The sequence below is a fragment of the Triplophysa rosa genome, linkage group LG13, assembly GCF_024868665.1.
Source record: "Triplophysa rosa linkage group LG13, Trosa_1v2, whole genome shotgun sequence".
In the NCBI taxonomy this organism is placed as follows: Eukaryota; Metazoa; Chordata; class Actinopteri; order Cypriniformes; family Nemacheilidae; genus Triplophysa; species Triplophysa rosa.
In genome coordinates, this window is record NC_079902.1 from 5,722,824 (window position 1) to 5,740,857 (window position 18,034).

Consider the following 18,034-nt stretch of genomic DNA (forward strand, 5'->3'; position numbering starts at 1 on the left):
CTGGATTGAGGGAAAAACTGAAACTATAGATTATAAAGACAAGACACATTGTTCAAAACGATTTAGTAAAATACAAATTCAAGTTCAGACTTAAGTCTGGAAACACAAAACACAAGACCATACTGGTTTAGGACAAGAAAAACAACGATTTTTCTGCTGCCTTCTTTGACCAGCACTTCCAAAAATGGATCCAGAATCGTCAGAATATCTACGGTGTTACACTAAACCAGAATAAAGTTATTTCATAACTAAACGTATTTAACCATCATCATGATCATTACTGTTTATTACAGACTCGAAGTCCAATTTAAAAATATCAAACAAACAAATGACATAAAGCACATAAATACATAAAATACTGTACAGAAACCACAAAAGAAGTCAATGTATTACAAAAATGCAGTGATACCAATGCCTCCACAGCCTGGACTGATACCGTGTAGAACTTGTATTAGTTAAGCCCTCAACAATTTACTCATTAAGCCGACAGATAAATTTATACATTAGATTTCATAAAACAGCCTGAAAGTATTTACTTGTAGTCCCACAAACATTTCACTTGCACTGTGCCACCTAGGTCTCCGCAGCAAAATTCTCACTACATCATTAGGCTATAGGAGCCTTTGCAAGCTTGCAGCACTATACTTTGACCCTAACCATCATTATAAGAAAAATAATAATATATTTTATGTTATGTAGCCAAATGTTTTACCGTGTTATGTTATAATTTTAAGAACAGCCCAAGACAATAGCCTACCTAAAATCTTGCAGTCTTTCTACATCAGCACACAGACCTCCAGGCACGCGCGTTCACTGTGCGAGGATCATACAGTGAACAGCAGGGGGCGCTGCTCTGTTTCTCGGGCACTAGTGAAGCGCAGTCCCGCAGTTGTACGAGGGGTGCGTTTGATTATTGCACAGCTAAATGGCGGATGAGGACAAGGAGCTGTAAATCGAACAATAACACCTCACAATTCCTATAAAGCTTCTGAATCGCTTTGCTTCGCCGATGCAAAACCCACAGTCGCAGGGTGTAGTCAGTCATATGTGACCATAGCAACCCGTTAATTCAGTGCAGGCACGACCGATCGCGGATTTTCGCTGAGGAAGACGCTCTCTTCATGGTGGTTGTGATATGGGGGACTCGTTAGGTCTGATCGGGAAGCGCCTGCTGCTGCTGCTCAATGACGACGGCTCCGCGGCGACGACGGGCTGTGAGGTGGAGCGGGCGGCCTGGCTCCGCGGCATCGTGCGGGCGGTCAGTTTGATCGGGTTGGCGAGCCCCGGGGTGGAGGTGAGAGCGAAACAACAACAGACCGTCAAACAAAACCATATGTAACTATTAGCGCATTTGTGTAAACATGCGCGAAGCTGTTTAATAAAGTAAAACGATAAAATTTGAGTTTATGTTATGTCTGAACAATATAGAGTTTTAATAGATAGCAAATGTGTGGATGAATGCTAGTTAGCTAAAATGCTAGCTGCAGAAATGGGCTCGAGCTGCCAACCCAGTCAGTGTTTTGAAGTGTTGTATCTGGGTGTAGTAAAACCTGGGGATTATTGGGATATTTGTGAAACGTAAAATGCTATTTAGTTAGACAGTTTTTTATGTTTGGAGAAAGCTATTGATTTATTTAACTGCATAAAATTTAATGAAAGCGTATGTTAAATCGTTTAACGTCAATGAGTTCAATGATCGTCAGTTACAAATGATATAATTATTGAATAAACGCAGCAGATGTAGAAAATGGAAACATTACCCGTTGTATATGGTTATGGTAATGTGAAACATTACGGAATCAGTGTATATAAATGGTTTATTACTTTTTTCTAAACATCTAACATAAAAGATCAATAAACCGCAGTTTTACTGTAGTAAATGTGTAATTTTGTGGTGGATTGATTTTATTTTCGGTCACCAAGTATCACGAAAAATTACGGTTTCTGTCGTGATGTAATGCTAAATCTGTGAATAGTTTAATTTTACAGCTAATACTACAGTTAAACTATGATAACTATAGTAAAACCATGGACAGTTTTGTAAGATTAGTGAATCACAGACACAGTGTTTATGAGGAAAGACCATAGTAAAAGTGTATAAGGTTTTAATACGGTTGTCTCTGGGTTGTTAGCTTTATTAATACCATTCACTGCATGGAAGATCATAGATTTTAAATGACCCTCATGTGTCAATAGGGAAATAACTTCATCGTGCCTATTTTAATCATTCACGACAGGATTTAATTGCATTGAATTCTCTTGACACCTTACTTTTTTAGTCCATGTAATAGCATCACATTGTGCAACAGACCGTATTTTATGCCAATTGTCATCAATAAAGGTCCTCCTTAATTTACATCTAAACTATTTGACATCTTGTCTAGTAAGGGCTTTTCACAATTGAAATCATTAACCCCGGGTTACTCTTAGTCCCAGGTAAACAGAATCCTGGGTTATCTGTTTCACGTTGCACACTGCTTATAATTTACCAGGGGTTAAGAGATAACCCTGGGTATTAATAACCTGATGTTTCACACTGTACATCACTAAACCCTGGGATAACATTCTTATTTGCATATTTGCGGTGTCAACAGTCATGATTGGATAAAAACTGCAGCGTCAAACTGACTGAGTAAAAATAGTGAGTGGTCCCTTTAAATAAACGAATACCTCGTTGTTACGCAGCCGGGAAAAGATGATGCCTCGCAAATCCTTTTTGGCTGTTTTAAGCCTCCAAAGACGTTACTTACTCAAATAAATAAAAAACTCAAAGGATTTTTTACATGGCGCACGGAGTTTCTGTGACTGTGCATAGCTTTGTGAAATGAGGTAAGCGCTGTTCAGATTTTGATTGGGTGTCCGTTGCTAAGCGTCTGGTCGTATCATTCTACCCCCACTTCGTTTTACACTGCACACGTTTGACACCGCAATGCTGTGTTAACCCTGCAAAAGCGGTGCTAACCCTGCTTCGGAGCAGGGTTTCATAACCGTGGGTAAAATGCGGTGATAACCCCACTTTAGAATGAACGTCTTCAGGGGGTTAAGCACAGTGTGAAAAGGCCTGTGGAGTGTCATTGCCACCCTTCCCTCTCTATTGCAGGTGTTTCTGGAGTTTGAGGACAGCCCTTGGCGGCGGCGCTCCTGGGTGCAGGTCTACGGGGATGAGGTGCGTGCGGTTCTCATGGAGAGCGACATTGTCTGGGCAAACTGCAGCGACCCTTCCCTCGCGTCTGCTGCTGCTGCTGCGGGAGCGACCAGTACCCAATGGCCTGCCCTGGTGAGTACAGATGCACAGCTGTCGTCACAGATGATGTCATTCTGGTCATTTAGCAACAAAATGTTGTCTAGGATGGATATTTTGTTTGATATCAAATACATCACAATGTACTTTAGTAATTACTCTACGTACAAGGCGGTGGTTGTCTCTGTTAAAGTTGAATATCTTTTGGTTCAATATTTAGATGTTCAAACCTGTGGTTGATCGTGTGGGTTTGGGATCCACGGTTCCTGTCGAGTTCTTTGGGACAAGAACTTTGGTGTTTCTGCCCAACGGCAATTCACTGCTCACTTTTGAGGTCTGTGCCCATCTCATGATCATCAACCTCTTTACACTGAGTATATCGATACAGAAACGCTGTCATACTTGCAGCTGTCTAATTCGAAGTGCGTGTTGTCTTGTTTCTAAAGGCTGAAAAAGATATTAGGCACGCGCTACTACAGGAGCAGCCAGCACTTCAAGCTGCCATCAGCAGCTGGCACAGTGACTCGGAGTTGCAGGAGATCCTGCGGAAAGGTCAGTTATATCCCACTATAAATAAACTACGTGAGTAAAGCTACCTGAAGAATTGGGAATATATTCTGACTAGCCGAAACTCTTATTTCATTTCATAGGATCGTACACCATTCAGGGTCGGAGGGTGCAGGTGTACCAGCCAGAGTTTGATGAGCCCTGGGCCTTTGGACTTGTCTCTCAGCATGATCCTGTTTCACATATTATGGAGATTACCATGGACCAGGTCTGCATGGAAGCCACATTCACTACTGTTTATATGTGCAAAAAATTTTTATTTACGAAAGATGTAATTTTACATGATTATGTGGCTGGATGTGTCAATCATGTTTTGTTTTTTCTTAACAGGGTGAGGAGACACAGGTGGTCGATCCTCGGGTTATTCATGTAATGCTTGCTGCAGAACAGTTAGATGAGGTATGCCAAGCTTCCACCATTCCTGCTTTTTGGACGATTATCAGGATGACGTTGGAAAAGAACATTTGTGTTCTGTCTGCTCCAGGAGTAGATTATTTCATTTGTAACATCACTGTTTATCATATATAATTTCTTATAGAGCCAAGATCGTCACAGGAAGGAGGGTGAAGGTGGGAAAGGTGAGGGCAGTCGGCGTCGTCGAACAGAATCCGAAGGCGACGAAGACGTCACTCTCAAGCGTTTCAAGGGAGCTGGGGAAGACGCATCTGACAGCCATAATGGCTCCAGCAAGGATGCTGAGGCTATGGTAACAAGCGTAGAGACTGCTGGAGTGGGAGTAGTCGAGGGAAAAGACGCAGGGGGTGGAGTAGGTGGGAGGGTGACCAGCACCTGTAGTCCAGTGGCAAGCCAAGGTTCCTCTAACGACAGCACTTCCTCTCAGCAGGACCACATAAGGACTGCAGGTCTTGTCAAGGAGAACGGCAGCATCCCAAACCAAGAACGGACAGTATCTTCAGTATCGTCTGTGCTTCCTGCATCCACTCCAACACCGCCTCCTTTGAAACCAGCCCCTTCGCCTTTTTCTAACACTTTTCCTTCTTTGGGCCAAATGCCCAGTTTGGTGCCCGGGGCTCCCGCCCCAAAATCGTCCCCTACACTCCCAGCACCCGAGAGGGAGGACAGTGTTCTTTTAGGGTATCCTAAAACAGCTGCTCTGGTGTCTCCAGGTCCTGTGACCATCTCGTCACCTTCCCAGGACAATGCTTCGAGTGTGGCTCTTTCCGCTCCTGTAGATGCAAACCAGAAGTCCATGTGGGGATCAACACCAGAGGCGAGTCAGGTATGATGTCAGTAATGATGTTGTCATTCACACGTTTCATTCACAAGTGAAGTCATCTGCTGATTTGTTTTCATTATTTGTATTATTTAGACGCCCAAGTCCGCCTCACTAGCTTCTACAGGATTTGAGATCCCTGCACAGACAAATGGCTCTTCCCAGGAGGACAAGCCCTTTGGGTTTTTTGCCGCTGCAAAAGAACCGCAGAGACGCGATTCCGATTCCTCACAGAACCTGTTCTTCCAGTGCATGACTCAGAACCCGAGCATCACTCCGGGCCAGTCCAAAGCCTTCACACCGTTGTCCGAGTGCCCAGCCAAGGAACCTCCCAGTCTGTTTAAGGCTAACGCTCCATCTGAGGGCTTCAAAAAAGCAGTTGTGGCATCCGCGTCCGCTGGACTGTTTGGTTCAGCTTCCGCTAGTGGCCTGTCACCACTGAAAGAGCCGTCTAAAGTGCCTGATATCAAACCAGCAGGCAATGGAATTCTTGCGAACAAGCCTTTCGGAGGGGTGGGGGAGAACCTCCCAACCTCTTTCTCAACAGCCATAGGTGGCGGCCAGGCTGCAAGTTCCGCAGAGGTCCTGAAATCCTCTTTGGGGTTAGGAACCAGCGGAACTGGCAATAGTGGGATGAAAAATGTAAATAGTTCTAGTCCTGTTACAGGTTTTGGTTTGCTTGCTGGCAACAAGGGTTCAGAAACTCATGAGAACCTGTTCCTACAGGCCTCAAAAGAGACAAACCCATTTCTGGCTTACGGCGGAGCTGTTTCGCACAGTCCGTTTAACACATTGTCCACTTCGAAGTCATCACCTGCCCCGTCCACATCTGCTGTTCCACCTTCAGGCAGCACTAGTCTGCTTGCTCAAAATCCTGTTAATGACGGCAAATCTAATTTATTTACCATGGCAGAACCCCCCAAGGGAATCTTAACCCCCCAGGTAGCACCTTCCTCTCTTAAGACGGTGGCTCAGGATGGGCAACAGACATCCAAACCAACAGAGGGTTCGGAGATTAGCGCGGGAAACCGTGGCAGCGCTGAAGGTCAAGGTGTGTCTACATCTGACCAGACATCACAGAAGTTTGGCCTGGAGGAACGCGGGCAGTCAACGAAAAGAGACTCTGAGTCCAGTAGCAACAGCGACCTATCTGACTTGAGTGAGGCGGAGGATAACTCTGGTCCAAGCCAGAAGACTGGGGTTCATTCAGCAGCTCAGGGGAAGAGTAAGACCCAGCCTGCAGCTAAGAGTCGACCGCGGAGTAAACCTATTAAAGGTAGTGTGCTTGACTTTTGTAAACCAACTGATTTGAGTTTTGATATCAGTAGGGCTATTAAACAATGAATTGCGATTAATCGTTGCACAGCCCGTAGTTCATATTAATATTCTAAATTGGGTTTGGTTCTTTAATCTGATTTTATTTATGTGTGGTGTATTTAGTGGGACAGTCGGTGTTGAAGGATCAGAGTAAGGTCCGGCGTTTGAAGCAGTCTGGCGAGTCCTTCCTGCAGGATGGTTCCTGCATTAACGTGGCGCCCCACCTGCACAAATGTCGTGAGTGCCGGCTTGAGCGCTACAGGAAGTCACGTGAACAGGATTCGGATGATGACGATCCAAACGTGGCCTGCCGCTTCTTCCACTTTCGCAGGTCAAATGTGTTTTTTTTACAGAACTTCCACGTTTGTTTATTTGTGTATTGACTTTTTTCCCCATTCTTTCATCCTAACAGACTGGCTTTTACTAAAAAGGGAGTCTTGCGTGTGGAAGGTTTTCTGAGCCCTCAGCAGAGTGATGGCATGGCAATGGGCCTGTGGCTTCCTTCCACCACAGCAAAGGAGAGACTTGACCTGGACACCTCCAAATACATTTTGGCCAACGTCGGTGACCAGTTTTGCCAGCTGGTTATGTCCGAGAAAGAGGCCATGATGATGGTAGAACCACATCGTAAGTAACTTATGTCTGTTACATTTGATTTTTAAAGTTATGCTTTTCGTGGCAAAAAATTGGTGTGAACAATTTAGCATTTTTGTAAATTCAAATGTAGTCTAAAAGGGACAATTCACCCAAAATTGAAAATTCTGTCATCATTTTCTCACCCTCGAGTTATTCTTAATCGGTATAAATTTCTTTGTTCTGATGAACACAGAGAAAGATATTTGGAAGAATGCTTGTAACCAAACAGTTCTTGGACACCATTGACTACCATAGTAGAAAAAATGACAATGGTAGTCAAAGGTGCCCCAGAACTGTTTGCTTTCCTACATTCTTAGAAATATCTTCATTTGTGTTCAACAGAACAAAGAAATTTATAAAGCAATTTTCCTACTTTCAAATTCAAAACATGGATGAACACAACAGACTATGATCCAGAATTTGAATAAACAATATACCAAATAAAAACTGCTGGAGTCTTGTTTCTCTCTTTTAAAGAACACGGTTAATGCTGCTTTGAAGACAAGGATTTCAAATAAAGTCTGCTAATACTCTGATTTTGCAGAAAAAGTGGCATGGAAGCGAGCTGTCAGGGGTGTGAGAGAAATGTGTGATGTATGTGAAACAACACTCTTCAACATCCACTGGGTGTGTCGCAAATGTGGCTTCGGTGTTTGCCTCGACTGTTACCGGCTACGCAAGAACAGGCCACCTGAAGGTACATGTCACAGAAATCTGTCGCAGGACTAAAATGAGAAATTAAGGCTTATTGTTTTTTACTAATAGCCATTAATGTTTCTATTAAATTCTGATGTTTGTACTGTATGTCTCTGACTCTTTTAGTAGACGATGGCCCTGAAGAAGATGTGTTTTCATGGCTCAAGTGTGCGAAAGGCCAGCCTCACGAACCACAGAACCTCATGCCAACTCAAATTATACCAGGCACAGGTAAGGGCATTTGCTCCTACTAGAGAATACATGGATTTAAAAACATGAACTGCAAAAACAAGGTCATAAACATCGTTGATGTGTTTTTCTCTTATTATATTCCATTAGCCTTGTACAGCATCGGTGACATGGTACACGCAGCCAGAGGAAAATGGGGGATCAAAGCTAACTGTCCCTGTACTAGTCGACATAGCAAGCCTTTGGTGCGTCCAAGTGCTCCAAATGGCCTTTCACAGGCAAGTTGCTAATGATCTCCAAATCATCAAAATATGAATTATTATTTGAATACGTCTGGATGTCATGAGTGTTTTTCTGAATATCACAATTTTTTCTTATAATTGATGCAGTCGGGTGCAGCTCACAGTACAGGGAATGGAGCCAACTCCACCTCTACCACACCCCGTCCTAATGGGGAATCTGTGACAGGTGTGGTGGTTAAAACGGAACCGGTTGAAGAGGGGGTCACTACAGACACAACATCAAGCACTAGTGCCGCAAGCAGCAGCACAACTATTCCTCTTCCTGCACAGACACCAGGCACAAAAGATAGCAAAGGCAATTGCTCAGCCCTTCACTGGCTGGCTGATCTGGCCACGCAGAAGGAGCCCAAAGGTGAGAACAAGTTTAGAAGAGTTCATCTCTGATTGGTTAAATGAAAATTCTTTGCATGTACTCTTTCCAGACACAAGGTGCCCCCTTTTAATGAAGTATATCTTGTTTTATGTCAGAGTCTCTGCGCTCCATGATGGGTCGTGACTCGCGTGCTCCGTTCGGTCTGGATGCCTTCAGCACTCTCTCCAAACCCTCAGGATCTACCCCTAAGCTCTTCAATAGTCTGTTGCTGGGCTCCGGCCCTTCCCAACCCAAAACAGAAGGTAGCCTCCGAGATCTGCTTAACTCTGGTCCTGGGAAGCTTCCTCAAGGTTCTACAGAGGGTGGAGTCCCCTTCCCTTCAGTATTCTCCACAGCAAGTGTATGTGACAGTGCTTTAACTTGCATACATCCATTTATGGGGCTGTTTTGTCCATTACACATGGGTAACAAACAAATTCTGTCCCCGCAGGCTGATAAAATGAAGGGAGGCCTTCCAAACTTCTTGGATCATATCATTGCGTCGGTGGTTGAGACAAAGAAGGCGGAGGGTCGGCGCACATCGGGGTCGGCAGAAAGCGGAGAGTCTGGGAGTGTTCCTCGCAGAGAGGGCTTGATGGGTCTGAGCGTTTTAGACTCCCACACATCCCACTCATGGCTGTGTGACGGACGCCTGCTGTGCCTGCAGGACCCTAGCAATGGTAACAATTGGAAGATCTTCAGAGAGTGCTGGAAACAAGGACAGGTCAGCAAAGAAAGTGTTGCAAACATTCTTAAACAATAAGAAATCTGTCTGATGCTCATATGTTTCTTCTTTTGTTTAGCCTGTGCTGGTCTCAGGCATACACAAGAAGCTGAAGGGTAACTTGTGGAAGCCTGAGGCCTTCAGTAAGGAGTTTGGAGACCAGGATGTGGACCTGGTCAACTGTAGGAACTGCGCCATCATCTCTGATGTCAAAGTCAGAGAGTTCTGGGATGGCTTCCAGGTCATTTCCAGTAAGTACTGCCAATTGAGAACGCCAGCTTACTATACTACAAAGAAATAATTAGGTTTTATTTTATTTTTCTTTATTTTCTAGAGCGATTACATGGTGCAGATGGTCAGCCTATGGTACTAAAACTTAAAGATTGGCCTCCTGGAGAAGATTTCAGAGACATGATGCCCACTCGGTAAGTTTAGTGTTATATGAAGTTTTAGCATCGTCATTTGTCTCCTGAGATTGGTGTTTGTTCAGCATTCTTATGTTCCTTTGTCTGCAGGTTCGATGATCTCATGGACAATCTTCCACTACCAGAGTACACAAAAAGAGATGGCCGTCTTAACTTGGCCTCTCGCCTTCCAAACTTCTTTGTTCGTCCAGATCTCGGCCCTAAAATGTATAATGCCTATGGTAAGGGATCTTTATTTAACTTCCTCCTGGTACTCATCAGATTTTTATTGATCTTTTCTTTTAATCCGTTTCCTTTACGTCTATCTTTTCAGGGCTGATTTCCACAGAAGACAGGAAGGTTGGCACCACTAACCTACATCTTGATGTATCCGATGCAGTCAACGTCATGGTGTACGTTGGCATCCCAGAGGGAGATGACAACTATGAAAAAGGTAAGTGTTAGGCTTTTGTTTCATTTTACATTAAAGCCTATCAAGCATTTGAAACGCATATGTCAGACAGTGTCGTCACTATAAAAATAAAGCTTTATGCTGATGTTATTGTTTAAGATTTACTTTTTTGGTCTCCTAAACTTGTCCTATGCTGCTCTTGTGTCCTCACCATTTCATTGTATTTTTGGAAAAGCTCCATTTCGTCCTCACAATGTCTGTGTGCTGTCAAACTTACCTGAACAGTATACTCGGAGCTACTCAGGCTAAACTATATGAATTGTTTGGGTCCACTGCTGGCAGCATATGTAAGGAATAATTGACTCCGGGCCGTTCAGTTATTCGAAAGTTAATGCACACCCCGAGGTGTTAATGCCGTTACACCTCAGGTGTACATTAACTTTCGAATAAGTGAACAGACCGGAGTCAATTATTCCGCTTATATTGTTCAAATGTTTAATTTCAATGTTTGTCATGTTATCGTCTTTAAAATGCTGTTGATGGTAGGACTACTTTCTTACGCATCTCATTTCCATTAAATCGAACAGACTCGGAAGCTTAAGCCACGTGGTGTGTGTGAGTGAGAGAGCGAGAGATCGCGTGCACACCTGCGTGTTTGCGGTAATGTGACAGAAAAGCCAGTGATAATAAATTATTTATTCCTCGTATTGTTTCTATCTTCAGCAGTAAAAAAATAACGCAAACGTTTGTAAGAGTAGGTCTATCAAAATATATGTGTTATCAGTGATAAGCAGCATGAAGAGGAAAAGGAAAACGAACCTGTAGGCTATCAGTGTTTATTAATGCATTTTGTTTTTCTATTTAGTTATGTTATTTATTCGATTTCAGTATATGTATTTCTTGGTTTTGGAATGCTTTGTTTGTTGAAACGAAACTGCACACGGTTCCATTAACAGTCGAGTGCTGTGTGCGGTGATGGCCTGTAGGCTACACTGTAACCTTTCTGTGTTTTAAACTTGGCGAAGTGATATGGAACTGTAATGCGGTCAGCAGACCTGGAACTAGGGCTGTCACGATTATGAAATTTGGCTGACGATTAATTGTCTAATAAATCATTGCGATTATGACGATTAATTGTCTGTTTTAGAGCTTTGACTTTTAATTCTCATTCTTTTTTTATTCAGCTTTGAAACGACCATATTGTTCTGAATATAAAGACTGTGTTCTTTTTCTTGGAAATACATCAGAAAAAAAAGGGTCATATATTTAAGGTTTAGGCTTTTACCTGTCAATAATACAACCGCCAAATACTTGTAAATTGATCAGGTGTGAATTGAAGCCACCATTAAAATGCTATCAGTCATAGAAAAGCTTCTAGTCTGTTTCTTCTCACTTGCAAGACTACAATAAAAGTTTACTTCTATGTTAATGAGATTTTGGTAGACTGGTTTTCACACTGAAATAATATTCAATTGTACTGCAGGTTATTTTTATGGTATATGCTTTAGTTTTTTTTTTTAAGTGTTTGTGTTGTGGTGGTACATTTTACAAGTATTACCATGCTTTAGTTACAATATATACACTAAAGTATGCAATATGCAGATTCACTACAGCTCCCCCTAGTGTCTTCTATAGAGATGTGCAATAATTGCGATGATCTGAAACCATCGCGATGAGGTCAAACAATCGCGATGAGACGATTATTTAATAATCGTGACAGCCCTACCTGGAACACCTTCATAGGTGTGCATTTTACTGAAAGTTAATGCATACCCATAGAACATTTGTCAACCAATCAGATTGAAGCATTCAACAGCCCCGTGGTATAATAAAAAGATAAAGTGCCTAGCAAAAGTATTTAGACCCTGTGTTGTTATTATGAGGATTATTATGACCTAGTCTTTCTCTAAACGCCGCAATAGCACCCAAAGACATTTGAGTAGCATTTAATCCAAAGGAAAGCAAATGAAAGACATAATAATGCTGTTTGTTCTCGCAAGATGAATACTCTCGTTGCTTTAATCGTTTCTGTTCATATATAGTTCACTCACTTGCTAGAAAAATGTAGCTTGTAACAAGCATCCAGTATGTCAGCAGCGTGGTAACAGCACACAGACCTGTGGGCTGGATGCAGTTAGAACGGCCTGTACTCTCTTGGGCTCTTATTACTTTTGATTGTGGCACCATTTCTCATTCACAGAAGCAGACCTCGCTGGATTCAAAGGTCTGTGCATTATTATTTTTGTCTCACCTCTCACGCATGCACTTTGCTCTTTTCTTGTCCTCTTTTGGTCTTTACTCTCATTGCTTTAATCCATCTCTAATATCCTACTGTGTAGGGCTGGAAATTAATTGGATTAAAAAAATGTAGGTTGTTTACAGCTGTCACAAGTAACACACTTGTTTTTTATTTTATTGTTTATTTCAGAGGTTTAATTTAGTCTGTTGTAGATGATGTTTTTGTTATCCATTTACAATCTCAAATACCATTCACTCAAAAAGTTATTCAGTCATTCAGTACAACACATGTACACATCTCATTGAAGGCATAGTTCACCCAAAATGAAAATTCTGTCTTTTACTTACCCTTAATTTTTCCAGTGCCATACTTTAATTATGAAGCAGAATGTATAAGTTGCTTTTTTGTAATTGGATGAGCCCTTTGTGACAGCTGTGGTTATCATTCACTTTCATTGTATTGACATTCTGCTGGATATCATTTTGACTAAGTGATGACTGGAAGTTTCTTGTTTGTGGGAACAAAGTCTCCTTGAAATCTCTTGATGATGAATGATAAATGAATAACTTTTTTAAAGGGTTCGTAGAGTGATGTAAGCTAGCTTGTGCTGAAATTTGTTCACAGCACCAAAGAATTATAAGGGTCAGAAGGGGCAAAACTGACTAGTATTATAGATTGAAACTAGTTTTTTTAAGCGTGCTATAGGGCTACAATAAATTTGAAAGAATATTATAGAATATGAAAAATATTTCCATGCTCCTCATTCTTGGTGATGGACCTTCATACTGTCATTTCAATATTTTAAAAGCATTTTATTGCTAAGTCTAATTCTAGTTCTGTTTGTAATGTAGTTTAAAGCAAAGCCTTAAGGTTTTTCCCTCCTTCTCTAAGCTTTTGCCATCAGTTTTTTTGCTTTGAAATATGCATTGCAAATATTATTTTCGGTTGCTCTAACTAACATGCTTGAATATTGAAGAGAACGGCTGAGGACCTAACAATATTATTAACTGCTCTAGTTCAGTGTATCTGAAAGGGATAGTTCACCCAAAAATGAAAATTCTGTCATGAATTACTCACTCTCTAGTTGTTCCAAACCTGTAGAATTTTTTTGTTTGGTTAAACACAGAGAAAGATATCTGGACAAATGCTTGTTACCAAACAGTTCTTGGACCCCATTGACTACCATAGTAGGAAAAATAACACTGGTAGTCAAAAGTTTCCCAGAGCTGTTTGCTGTCCTACATTCTTCAAAATACCTGCTTTTGTGTTCAACAGAACAAAAAAAAGTATAAAGTAATTTTCTTACTATGGTAGTCAATGGGTTCCAAGAACTGTTTAGTTACAAGCATTCGTCCAAATATCTTTCTCTGTGTTCATCAGAACAAAGAAATGTATACATATTTGGAACAACTCGAAGGTGAGTAATGATGACAGACGTTTTATTTTTGGGTGAACTATCCCTTAAAAAGTTAACTACGTTAACTTTTTATTCACATAGCACCGGTGCTACAGAGCTTTAAAGTTTTGTAGCACAGGCCAAACAGTTTGTAGCACAAGTATACGTCTGTTATCATCTTTATTTATCATCTTTGTTTATATCATCACATAAATAGACAGGTAACTGAAAAAGGACATTCATGTTATACAAATGGACAAATGAGGGCCATATAATTTTTTGTTTTTCCCAAATTCGTTTTTTCCTTTTAAATTTTTCTAAGTTCTGTATTTTCAATGCATTACTATACAGTAGTAAATACATTTGGCCATAAAAATACTGTAGTATACTATAGTACACAAGAATTTTACTGCAGTTTAATGTAGTAAATTCTATAGTATATTTGAAGAGTTTGGCTCCAAATTAAGATAAAAAAATCACGTTTTTTATTATGTTATCATGTTTTATTGTGTTAGTAAGCCGTATTTTTTTAGTTATTATGCCTTAATTCAAAACAAATCAACTGCAGTTTGATTGATATTAATTGGAATGCACAATAAAAAAACATGACTTTTGAATTTTTAAGAAGCGTTATCTCATTTTGGAACCAAACTCTTCATTTGAACCTTACTATAGTAAATATTAAAGTACAGTTTATGGAATTTACTACAAGTAAATATTTTTCATCTGGTTGCAATTAACCAGACTTTTATTTTGACGGGTTGTCGCGAGGACACTTACGTTTCAGTGTGTGTTTGACGGTAGCTTCACTCAAAAATAAAAAATCTTAAAATAAACTCGGAACAGCTCTAACGATGAAGTTTACGTGTTCATGTCCTTGTATAGTGAGATACAGACAAATGCGCTTGTAACTAAGTGTGAACTCATTCACTCATAGACACACAGAACAAGCAGAGGACATATTTAAATAGTAGAATTCCGCTTTCGTGATTCTTTCCATGTTTTCCCACATCGTGCAGATCATAGGGCTCTAGATCAATGGACTCGATGCACCGGGAAATCAAATTTTAATTGCAAAAACGAAATAAACAAAAATAAATAGTGGTGCTCCATTAGTTAACTTCAAACACGAACAAGCACAATGATAAACGCACTTCACACAAACAAGCGGTTCTGTCTAATGCACCTGTCAAACTGTATCGCTACACTATTAAATTTATTCTTAGCGCAGACCGATTTTTTCGTAGCAGTCCTGCAAGGAGTAAGGGCTTTGGCGTTAAGTTATGTTTGTATGTGTGCGTGTGTGTGTTCTGACCTACCTATTATTACTGCAGAGGTGATGCAGACTATAGAGGAAGGTGATGTCGATGATATGACTAAGAGAAGAGTCTATGAAATGAAAGAGAAACCTGGGGCTCTCTGGCACATCTACGCTGCCAAAGATGCTGAGAAAATCCGTGAGCTGCTACGAAAGGTGAGAAAACAAATCCTCCTCTATTGATTCATGAATTACCATTTAGTTTAGAGTTCAGATTTGAATAAAAAAAAAAAATTACCCACCAATGTAGGTTGGGGAGGAGCAGGGTCAAGAGAACCCACCAGACCACGACCCGATCCACGACCAGAGCTGGTATCTGGACCAGGCGCTGCGTCGCAGGCTGTACGAAGACTATGGTGTCCAGGGCTGGTCCATCGTTCAGTTTTTGGGAGATGCTGTTTTTATCCCAGCTGGAGCACCACATCAGGTTAGGATTGAGGTTATGCAAATCTGAGTTCAATCCAGAATCATACACTAGACACAGAAAGCACTCATTTACTCCATTTGGTTTTCCAGGTGCACAACCTGTACAGCTGTATTAAGGTTGCGGAGGACTTTGTGTCTCCCGAACACGTGAAGCACTGTTTCAGACTGACGCAAGAGTTCCGCCACCTTTCCACCACTCACACAAACCACGAAGACAAGTTACAGGTATCACTTGACTTTAGTATGTAGATGTTAAGAAAATGGGTACTTCAAGAATAAAAATCACCGTTATTAAGTCATTTTATGTCATTACAAACCTGTATGTTTGGCATTTGTTCACTTTCTCACATATCAGATTTTATATCAGTTTTTTGTGCGTTGAAAGGAGTACTGTTATTATACCTTTGTTGACCATCCTTTACAGGTGAAGAACATCATCTACCATGCCGTGAAGGATGCCGTGGGAACGCTAAAAGCCCACGAGTCCAAGCTATGCCGCTCTTAAGCGCTGAACTGATGATGGAGAGTTTGCGTCTTGGTTGGAAAGCCCAGCAAGCTCAAACAAGCTGGTTTTAATGGAACGTATCTGCGTTTTGCTAGGATGAAGATGCTGCTTCATCAGTTACGAAATCGTTGTTTAGTTTTTCAATCGTTTTCTCTGTATTTAAAAAGTCTGTTCTTTTCTAAGCATTTAAAGTTTGTTGGACTGTGCAGAGAGCGGATATTAACTGACATGCATCTTTTGAAAAGGTTTCTTCATGACTTCTCTGAAAAAGTGAGCACTGGGTTTCTTTAAGTACATACATTGTGCTCTTCAATGAATGAGAGCTTTTAGTTGGTGGTAAACAGACATAAAATTAAAAGATTCCATCCACCTTTTCCAAGCAAGGTGGACAGGAGCATGGAAGGGAACTAGACCAAAGTTTTGTATTTTTAGTTTTTTCTCAAGATGAGAAAATTGTTCTTATTTGCATTTTTTGTAATACGCCATTAGTTGCTATTTCTCTGACAACATGCGTTAGGCTGGCTTTGAGGAATGATCATTAAAAAATCAACAATTCCAGATAGGCAGAACTACTGGTCATTCATATGTACCAATATATATATATATTGATCTTAGCAGTGTGTATTACTTTTTCCCAAAATAAAGGTTTACAAAAAAGGATTTGGCCCTGTTATTTAGACACATTTCTCAGAAACCTGTTTGTTTAATGCTTATTTTATTTTGTAAGCCATTTTGTGATTTATGGATGATGACACTGCAATAAACTAAAGCTTTTGAAATATAGACCACATTGTTTATATGTATTTCTGCCATGTTAACGTTGACTTTTGAAGTTTAAAAACAGCAAAAAATTTGATATCTCAAGCAGCAGTTTACAAAGTTTTGCTTCGCCTTACACTTGGAAAACGATATCTATATATATATATAATTATTAGACAATATTATTATTTCTGTAACTTTTTCTTTCATCTTCTTTTAATAAAAGTCAGCAATAAAAAACAATAACACATGCACTGAGACATGCAACTCAAGTACAATTTTAAGTTAAGTTTATTACTTTGCTACTTCTAATTTATTAAATTGGTATGAGCCTTCAGGTTTACACGGCAGCTTTACATTAAATAAATATTAATGCATTAAGTAGGGACAAAAAGAAAAACAAGAAATGATGTATATATACAGTATCTCACAGAAGCGAGTACACCCCTCACATTTTTGTAAATATATCTTTTCATGTGACAACACTGAAGAAATGAAACTTTGCTACAATGTACAGTATTGAGTGTACAGCTTGTATAACAGTGTAAATTTGCTGTTCCCTCAAAATAACTCAACACACAGCCATTAATGTCTAAACCGCTGTATATACAATGCATGCATAATTACATAGGTACGTTGATTTTCTGGTAATATTTTTTTCCAGGCACATTTTACCAATTCCTAACCACATCAATCTTAATAATTACTATTAATTGTGTATATAATCATTTATAAGTGATATATAATAGTTAGCAATGGTTTGAAGTGAAAAATGCTTTATATTTAGGTGTGCAGAATTAATAGGCACTATTTCTTTTACAGGTATAATGAGTCAAAAAGACATTTAATATACACTGAAAAGTAAAAAAATTAAATGCCCAGTATAAGAATACAATACTAATGCAATGCTAGAAATTGCAACATTGAGGCGTGAACAATGGAGAAGCAAAATGTTCATTGGGTTAGCAGTCACCAAAATCAGACGAAGAAGATAACATAGTTGAACTGCAAAAGAATGAAGAATTAAGATGAGGAATAAGGTGTGAAACCATGAGGTCTCCAGTGCCACCATTTTCCAGAACTGCACCCTACCCGGAGTCTCCAGAAGGTTCTCAGGCTCATGACATTCACAAACCGAGCGGGATGAATTAATTGCTTCTGAGACAGTGAATGTTTTAACCCAAAATTGAATGCATTCCCTCTATTCCACGCAATTCCATGCAGCTGTCAATCTTAAAGTTTTTACCAAAGGTTTTCACCATAATGATATCACAGATGTCAACATTTGATCGTTTAAATACCCACGTGGCATCTGAC

The 18,034-nt window shown here is 40.3% G+C and overlaps 1 protein-coding gene across 3 annotated transcripts; it reads left to right on the forward strand.

Annotated features, from left to right (window-relative positions):
* Positions 1-866: 866 nt before the first annotated feature.
* On the forward strand, positions 867-16,736 carry kdm3b (lysine (K)-specific demethylase 3B). Of its 3 annotated transcripts, XM_057349423.1 has the most exons (26): positions 867-1,294; positions 3,101-3,277; positions 3,462-3,575; positions 3,688-3,793; positions 3,892-4,016; positions 4,139-4,207; positions 4,347-4,514; positions 4,653-5,048; positions 5,139-6,318; positions 6,483-6,690; positions 6,772-6,986; positions 7,540-7,692; positions 7,818-7,922; positions 8,031-8,158; positions 8,270-8,534; positions 8,651-8,895; positions 8,986-9,258; positions 9,338-9,509; positions 9,593-9,683; positions 9,774-9,904; positions 9,997-10,116; positions 12,275-12,298; positions 15,044-15,183; positions 15,278-15,454; positions 15,544-15,678; positions 15,878-16,736. In XM_057349423.1, the coding sequence occupies exons 1-26, from the start codon at positions 1,136-1,138 to the stop codon at positions 15,956-15,958; spliced, it is 5,157 nt and encodes a 1,718-aa protein (XP_057205406.1). In that variant the 5' UTR covers positions 867-1,135; the 3' UTR covers positions 15,959-16,736. The 3 variants fall into 3 exon arrangements, with proteins under 3 accessions (XP_057205406.1, XP_057205403.1, XP_057205404.1); XM_057349420.1 differs by having other exon boundaries at positions 4,347-5,048; XM_057349421.1 differs by lacking the exon at positions 12,275-12,298 and having other exon boundaries at positions 4,347-5,048.
* Positions 16,737-18,034: the final 1,298 nt, after the last annotated feature.

Bases quoted from the DNA above. Each gene is read 5' to 3' on its own strand.
- kdm3b (XM_057349420.1), top strand. From the start codon at position 1,136: ATGGGGGACTCGTTAGGTCTGATCGGGAAGCGCCTGCTGCTGCTGCTC. The intron at 12,299-15,043 runs GTCTGTGCATTA...TTATTACTGCAG, and splicing joins AGACCTCGCTGGATTCAAAG to AGGTGATGCAGACTATAGAG. The intron at 15,455-15,543 runs GTTAGGATTGAG...TTGGTTTTCCAG, and splicing joins CAGCTGGAGCACCACATCAG to GTGCACAACCTGTACAGCTG.